Source organism: Corvus brachyrhynchos, unplaced genomic scaffold (assembly GCF_000691975.1).
Source record: "Corvus brachyrhynchos isolate BGI_N302 unplaced genomic scaffold, ASM69197v1 scaffold45, whole genome shotgun sequence".
NCBI classification, from domain to species: domain Eukaryota; kingdom Metazoa; phylum Chordata; class Aves; order Passeriformes; family Corvidae; genus Corvus; species Corvus brachyrhynchos.
In genome coordinates, this window is record NW_008238361.1 from 2180014 (window position 1) to 2188043 (window position 8030).

At 38.9% G+C, this 8030-nt stretch overlaps 1 protein-coding gene across 1 annotated transcript in view; it reads left to right on the plus strand.

Moving 5' to 3' along the window:
- The first annotated feature begins 27 nt into the window (after positions 1 to 27).
- The window catches only part of ORC4 (origin recognition complex subunit 4), an 11671-nt gene continuing 3668 nt past the window's right edge, over positions 28 to 8030 (plus strand). Inside the window, 8 exon segments of the mRNA XM_008634994.2 lie at positions 28 to 822; positions 1333 to 1409; positions 2887 to 2977; positions 4307 to 4382; positions 4722 to 4807; positions 5937 to 5985; positions 6482 to 6633; positions 7915 to 8030. The exon segment at positions 7915 to 8030 is cut by the window's right edge and continues 1 nt beyond it. Coding sequence (XP_008633216.2) covers positions 712 to 822; positions 1333 to 1409; positions 2887 to 2977; positions 4307 to 4382; positions 4722 to 4807; positions 5937 to 5985; positions 6482 to 6633; positions 7915 to 8030 — 758 coding nt within the window. The 5' untranslated portion in view covers positions 28 to 711.

The following is an 8030-nucleotide window of genomic DNA, read 5'->3' on the forward strand; positions in this document are numbered from 1 at the left end:
CCCTTCCCCCAATTCCTTATCAGAGCATTCATAGACCCTCCTAGCTCTCATAAATTCCCCTCCAGTCCCTCAGGACCACCCCCAAACCTTTCCCGTCTGGTCGGGACCACCCCCAAGTCCCCCTCAAGACCTGCAATTCCTGCCCACATCCCCCTCAGAGCCTCCCTCAGGCCCTCTTGAATCCCCCTCAGAACGTGTTCAAGCTTCTCAATCCCATCATGATTCCCCTCAAGGCCCCCCAATCCCTTCAAGTTCCCCCCAAACCCTCTCTGGATCTACTCACATCTTTTCAGAGAACCCCCAATCCCCTTAGGACCCCTTCAAGTCCCCTTCAGAGCCAGCTTATCCAGAGAGATGCTGTGGTTATTGTTATAAACTGCACATTATAAGCAAGGATGGCCAGTTATTCCTGGAAAAACCTAATTGTTGTGTCTTAATGTGTTCCTGTGTGCTTGTAGCTTGTTCCAGCTGCAGAAACATAAAGACATTATTTTAAACTTTCTAAAGCATCCTAAAGCCAGTGCTGTTTAGGAGATGTGTGTAAACATGGGTTTAATGTAATCAGAAATAAATTTAAGATGCTTTCAGTGTTTTGGCTCTTTTTTACTAGGCAGGTAGACTGATGCATCTTTGTAATGAACATCTGTTCTTAACTAATAGTCCTTAAGAATGACCAACATCTAGTTTCTGGCTAGGATTGTTTGGAAAGCAATGTTATTGAATAAAACGTTTATCTTCTCTCCTTTAAAGATGAAACCTTCCACAATGAGCAAGCGTAAGTTGAAGGAGAGTAGTGCAGAAAGTGCTGAGTGCATTTCCCAGGTCAGTAATGTCTTTATTGATTACTTTCTTTTCAAGTTATGGAACTTTTGTAACTGTTCATGGCAACAGATTTGCATAAATCTGGTTTGATCTATTTAGGTTTTTGTCTTCCAGTTTGTAGGGTGAATCAGAACCCAGGTGACTTTTTTAGGAGCTGGACAGCAGCTGCCAAATCAGTTTTTAGTTAATTTGCTTTTTTTAAAACCTTTATTCTCCTGTTTCCCCAAAGTTGCTGGTTAAACTGGGTCAGTGATTTCTTATATTTTAATCTCCTCTAATTGCTTTTCCTCCTTTATATAATATTTATACAATATTCTGCCTCCTGCAACTTTATTCTCATTTTCAAGAGCTCTGTATCATTGATGACAGTAAAGATTTACGTATTACAGAATACTTGTAACACCACAAAAGTGCCTAATTTACTACTGTTTTATTGCTGTAGTTAAATTATTGGCAAATTCTGGTGTTTGAAGCCCCCTACATTTTTCCTGTCCTGTGTTACATCCATAGGTGCAAACAATCTTTCGTGAAAGATTCTGTCACCACTGTGCAGCTGGAAAGCTGTTTGGGATGGAACAGCAGTACAGGTGAGTGAGCAGGCTCTAGGATTCAGTGGTTTCTAATTTAACTACAGGTGTAAAATAATCTGGTGAAATCAGAATTTTCTGTTTCTCTGTTTTTCTAAATTATACAGGTTTAAATGACTTGCAGCCCAGTGCTTCTAAAAATTACTTGCCTCACATTTTAAGAGTTTTTATACAACTGTTCCCTGCTGGTTTTGTCAGGCTCTGAGTTTTGGATTTCTTGTCCTTGTTTTGCATCTCTAATTCGTGAAGGACTTTTCTTTTTGAGACTGAAAGATACTTTCAGTGCATGTTGTAAGACCTTGTATAATGGCCTGGCCAAGCAAGAAGTTAAATTCTCTTGCTGTGAGATTTATTTTTACTTCAGCTTGTCTCCTGTTTGTTGGTAAACTTTGTTAGAAGTAAATCTTAAACCTTCTGTGCCAACATCCTGGTTTTTTTTGAAGTAGAGATCCATATTTAAAGCAAACCTACTTCTGGAGCCATCCAGATGTGGAGGTTAGAGTTAGGAAGAAGGGACTTCTTGGGACAGTAACGCTGTCCCAGTACTGGTCCTTTTACAGACGCAGGTCAAATTCTGCAAGTAACAAAGATGTATTTAAAGAACTTGTTTTAAACAATCAGTTTTTTGGTGAGTGGAATTGCCTGATGTGAGCACAAGTTTTCATTACAAAAGGGACAAAACCATTTATTAAAGCAGTGCACTAGGCATGCAGAGCACACATAGGCCTTTTATTGCTGTTGTGAGAAAATGTCTTTCTATTATGTCCGTTTTACAAAACAAGCCTCCCCTATTTATACTGGAATTCTGAAAAGCAGTTTACAGACTGTGTTCTGCTTAATGTGCCACTGGTAGTGAATTATCCTGGAGGGGAAATACAATGAACTCCCCAGCTCTGATTTTTTCCTTCCCAAGATGTACCAGGGCTCTTGGCTGGAGCTGGCTCTCAAATAGTGAACAAACCCACATGTGTTGGCTACAGCTGTTCTGTAATCACTCACTCCTTCAGAAGCAATTGCATGATGCCAGTGTTCCATATTCCAAAAAGCACGTTAATGATGCGTGAGCATTTGGGAACTGGAGGTGTCAGTAGTTGCTGTAAGCGCTTTAAATGGTTTGAGGTGAGTGAGTCTATCTGCAGGTAATTTAGAGCTGGTGAGGTATAGTGGTAGCACAGAAAGCAATCTATTTTTTAAAGAAAGAAATAATTATTGAAGTCTGTCTTTTCATGGCAGTGAATTGCAGAACTTTATGAATTAGTGATGCTCTCAACTTCTGCATGTTTTAATATTTTAAAATATTTTAAGAGCTCTGATCACTGAGCCCTTTGTACTTTATTGTATTACATTTTGCATGCCTTGAGTGAGTGTTGGCTCTCAGAGCAAGCCAAAGTGGATCAAGTTTTATTTTTTGAATTTTCCCTGGTTTTGGGGAATGTTGACAGCTTTGAGGTTTTCAGCCTATTTCTGTTTTCAACAGACATTTGCTGGAGCTGCTGAGAAGAACCACAGTGCACGGAGAGAGTAATTCCGCCCTCATTATTGGACCCCGGGGATCTGGGAAAACTGCGGTAGGAACAGCTCTTGGAACTTTGTCCGGGGTGCAACAGAACCTCACTGCAGTCCTGGGAGCTTTTGCAGCTACATGTTCATGTCTGCCTGGTTTTACAGAGAGAATTGCTAATGGTTTGCATGTGAATTCAAAACATTCTAGGACTTTGTGTGGGCTAATTCTGTTCAGGAACAGCATGGAGAAATCTGTTCCTAACACTTGTCTTTGCAATTAAAGCCATGTTCTGATTACTCTTTCATTAACCTGTTATTGGGCCCTCACTGTCAAAATGATGAAAAGGCATCCAAATCTCTAAAAGGAGCAGTCTAAGGGGTAGGTTTCTCCATAGCTGTGTGTATGCAGGGAATGGTCAGGTATCTTAATCCTGAAGGAATATTGTTCCCTACAGAACATTGTTTGGTGGTTATGGTTTATAAGTGTAGGTTTGTGTTTTAAGGGAATTCCCCTTAGCTGAGATGCATGAAGGGATGACCTCTAACTTAAGTGTTTAATTCTTCAACATTATTCAAACACTCAAGTCTTTAATGTTTACATTAAATGATGTGATGAAAATTTGTTGTCCTTTAAGCCAGAATATAAGTTAGCAAATCACATCTGCAAAATGAATTATTTCCTTATTATACATCAAGTGAAAGATGCTGGAGTCAAGAAAATCATGTGTGTGTATACTTATGTATTTATACATTCACATAGGTGGGAGCTACAAATCCTCATCTGAGGAAGCCAAAGCAAATAGTAGCTTTTTAATTTTTTATATTTAACATTTCCACTATTTATAGATATTTTAATACAAGTTCCTTATGACTTTTGCAGTAAGAAGTTCTTGATGGACTGTAAATTTGGGACCCCTAAATTTTATAAGCAGCAGTTGATTGATCATGTGCAGTTTAATTTTGTCTTCCAGAAGGAAAGAATAAGCAGAGTTTCTTTTAAGATTTAATGCAAAGAGTTTCTTTCTACAGCATCCAAAGAAGCCATGAAGCTGAATATGGCACCAGCTCAAGAGCAAAATCCTCTCACATCTCAATTTCATAAAGCTTTTTGATTAAGGCAAAAGCCCCAGATATTACCCTAAAAAATGAGGGACTGAAATACCAGAGTTATTTTTCTTTCCTTCCCAGTTCAGCAGAATGAACAAATGTAATTGTCACAGTCATGCTGGTGAATGCAAAGTTGTCATTTTAGTATTTTACTCTGGAATTTACTCAAACATATTACCTAAAGAAACCTCACACACTGTTTCCTATCCTGTAATGTCTGTAATTACACTTTCCTTGCTGTTAAAATGTTAATCTTCTCAAAAAATTCTGTATTTTTTCTTTCCTAGTTATTAAATCATGTCTTAAAAGATCTCAGGGAAATGGAACAAGTTACAGAGAACCTCCTGGAAGTCCATCTGAATGGCAAGTAAACCATCATTGATCCAGTGTTCTGTTCTATTCAGTTCTGTATTTCGTATGTACTGAATAACAGCTTTGGTTTCAGCAGTTTGGCCCAGCCTAAATTATGGATGTGTTTGTCTGTGAGCTCCAAAATGCCTCTCTTTGTATTTCTTTGTACGGAGGGAACTTCTGTGCTCTTAGTGACAGAATTAAGTAACTTATGAGGTAACAGAAAACTCCTGTCCAGTCTGATTTTTAGAAAGGCAAAGCTTTGTAAGGCTGGAAAGAGAGAGAAGCTGCTGGTTAAGTCTCTAGTGGGAATGAACTGCTAGTTCTTCATGAAAAATCCTTTTCTTTCAGGACTTCTGCAGACAAATGATAAAGTGGCCCTGAAGGAGATCACCAGGCAGCTGCAACTGGAAAATGTGGTTGGGGACAAAGTTTTTGTGAGTAACTTCACTTACCCCTTTAAAACCCTTTCCTGGGAACCTGGCGTTGTGGGATGGAGCTTGTTGGGAATGAATGGGCTGTGGCTGCCAGCAGTTCTGCACAAGTGCTGAGGTTACCTCTGCTGGTTGAGCAATATTAATGCATCCTCATTATTTTTTAAAAATACATCACCTTGTGCCTTACTGAAGGAGGAAAAAAGGGAAGTCTCTCAAAAAGTCCCTAAATAAAACAAACTTAAGTATTCCAAAGAAACTTTGTTCAGAGGGGTGGGGAATTTGGAAATGTTTTTAACATTTCAAAACAAAGAATTAGCAAGTTAACCAACCAAAAAGCAGGACCTTTACTATATTTCCAACCTTTTTTGGTTCTAGGAAGTCTATCCAGGCTTCCTAGAGCTCTCATTTTCCATGCAATTTCTGTTAAAATATTTGCTGCTATTGCCCTTTTGCCACAGATAAACTGGTTTACATTAGTACTGAAGACAGTCGTAAAGAGAGTGACCAAAGTGCTTGAGAATAAATTTCCCTCATTTTCTGTAACTCACGTTCAAGGGGTAAACTTGCTTTTCTGCTCCCTTTGATAGGGCTTGTGGTCTTCAGTTAATTATTTCTCATCTCACACCCGGAGTGCTGCAGAGTGGGAGAGTTTGTGTAACTGGAGCAGGCTGGTCACAGCCAATCAGTGTTTTCTGTCAGGAGTGATTGATGCTTCCATCTGTTTAATAAAGTTGCTAATTAAACCCTGAATCCTGCTCCTTCTCAGTGGAACATGTTAGGTAGCACTTTTTCCCTGTGTGTAGCTGGAAAATGAGGATGCAACAGTTATTTAAGGAAAGATAGAGCCTGCTTGTGAATTTAGTTTATTGCAGGCATTCTCCTGATCACTAATTTTTGCCTGCCTTAGGCAGTTTGGGGATTTCAGACTGGAAAAAAGTGGATGAATGTAGAGTTATCCATCTTGTCCTGAGGAGTTTGTGATTATACAGCATGAAGTAACATTGTACATTTTTGAAAGCATGGTTTTGGAAGGAGATGGCCTTCATTGCATGTCTGCATTTGCTGTAGTTAAACAATTCTGAGAATGACACTGCAAATCTATTCTGAAATTTATTTATTCTCTGTCTAGGGCAGTTTTGCTGAAAACCTTGCCTTCCTCCTTGAAGCTTTGAGGAAAGGTAAACACTAAAAACCCCTGTTCTGAAACTCTGGGTCACTTGACTGAAAAGTGGAGTTTTTTCTTCTACTTTACAGGTGGAATGAAGAAACTTAGCCCAAGAATGTGTCATGATTACAAAATAATACAAAAAGTAGTCAATACTGAACAAATACACACCTGATGTAACTGATGCTGTAAAGGCTTGCATGTGATGTCCGCTGTGAAGGACAGATTCTCTTACCAGACTGATGCTCTTAAAAATACTGGTTTTAAAAAAAATTGGCCAGAGAAGTCTGTGTTCCTTGTAGCCAGAAATGCTGCTTGGCAGAACGCTACAAAACCTTCCCAGTTTTTCAGTGTTATTTTTCTTTTTGCTGTTTCTAGTTTTGGGAAAGGAGGGCTTAGTAAAAAGCTAAAGGAAAATCTGTGAATTTTTAACCCCATAATTAATGAAAGTTGTAGCAATGGAAGTCTAATCCTGGAGCTGCCCTGCTAACTCTCCAAATTTCTCTCAGGAAACCGAACCAGCAGCTGCCCAATCTTGTTTGTACTGGATGAATTTGATTTGTTTGTCCACCACAAGAATCAGACCCTGCTCTACAACCTCTTTGACATCTCCCAGTCTGCACAGACCCCAGTGACAGTTATTGGGCTCACCTGTAGGCAGGTAAGAAATGGCATTTCCTCATGTTTTTAGCTGTTTTAAAGTGACTTGTCTTAGTGGGAATGTCTTCTCCTCTCTTAGAACCATACTTAATTTCCTAAGAGCTGTTCTCAATTCTCTATTTTTCTAACTTTTGAATTGGGAAGGGGGATGTAAAAAAATAATAACTTGTGCTGAGAGCAAACTTGGAGTGCTCAGAGCTTTCAGCTTTACTGCTAAAGGAGCAAACCCAACATTTCTAAGGACAAACATTCCATAGTAGACTGTTGTTCTCTCTTTGGAGGAGCTCCTGAATTTCTTGCTCAGCAGTTGGCAAGGACAGAGTTACACTGTGTTTAAATCTCTGTTCTGAGGACAAAGGCTTTTTTTTAAGTAACCACTTCAGTAGGGCACTTTTGCTCTAAAATGGGTTTAGGATCCCTGTCAGTTTCCTATGATTTTACACTGTCATGGTACTGAATTGTGGGCAGGCTGTGTGCACGGTGAAATAATTCCTGTGGAACACCATGGAAACTCGATAAAACTGATACTGTTTTCACAATAAACTGTTGGTGCTGAAGTTAATTGGGTTATAACAGGAAGAAGAATAATTAAAATCTCTTATCAAAGCCTGAATCTGGGTTTGACTGGGATTAGGTGATACCCAGCAGGGCAAGTTTCTGGCAATAGAAAAGTTAATTGTTGATTTAATAAATTACAGTCTTTTCTTTTGCATCATCACTGTCCTGAGTCTGAGCTCCTCAACCATTATTTAGAACCCTTTATCCCCTTTTGAGTGTAATTAAGGAAGTGTTTCCAGAGCTGACAGCTGTTGTTTCTGAGGGTTTTTTTTAGTTCTTAAGTATTTTTTGGGATTTTTAAGTTGTGTTCTTTGAGGCTGACAAAAAGCACGTGGCCTGTCAGGTCCGGTGTGACCACACAACAACTTGTCCAGAGCCCTGATAGGCTGCAAGGTTTGATTCAGGCTTAAGTAGCTGAAATATTTCCATAATCTATGGAGAAATTTTGCTGGGTTTCCTAGCAACAAATGATCCTGTGTGATGTGGTGCATCACGTGGGCTGGGATGGTTGCTAGCATTGCAAGGCACATCAATTAAAATAATCAGCAAAGGGCTTGTTAGAACATTTAACTTATGTTACAACATTTTAAGCCTGAGAATTTAATAATTCTTTCTTTTTTCAGCACACTTTACTTCAGTGATTTGTCTGTAGTAAAGAAAACACCAAATTCATCTACTTTTTTAATTACTGTTTTTCCTTTTTTTTTTTTTTTTCCCCATCAAGGATATCCTGGAGCTCTTGGAGAAAAGAGTAAAGTCAAGGTTCTCTCACAGACAGATATATTTGACGAATTCCTTTGATTTTAAACAATATATTAAAATATTTCAGAAACAGCTTTC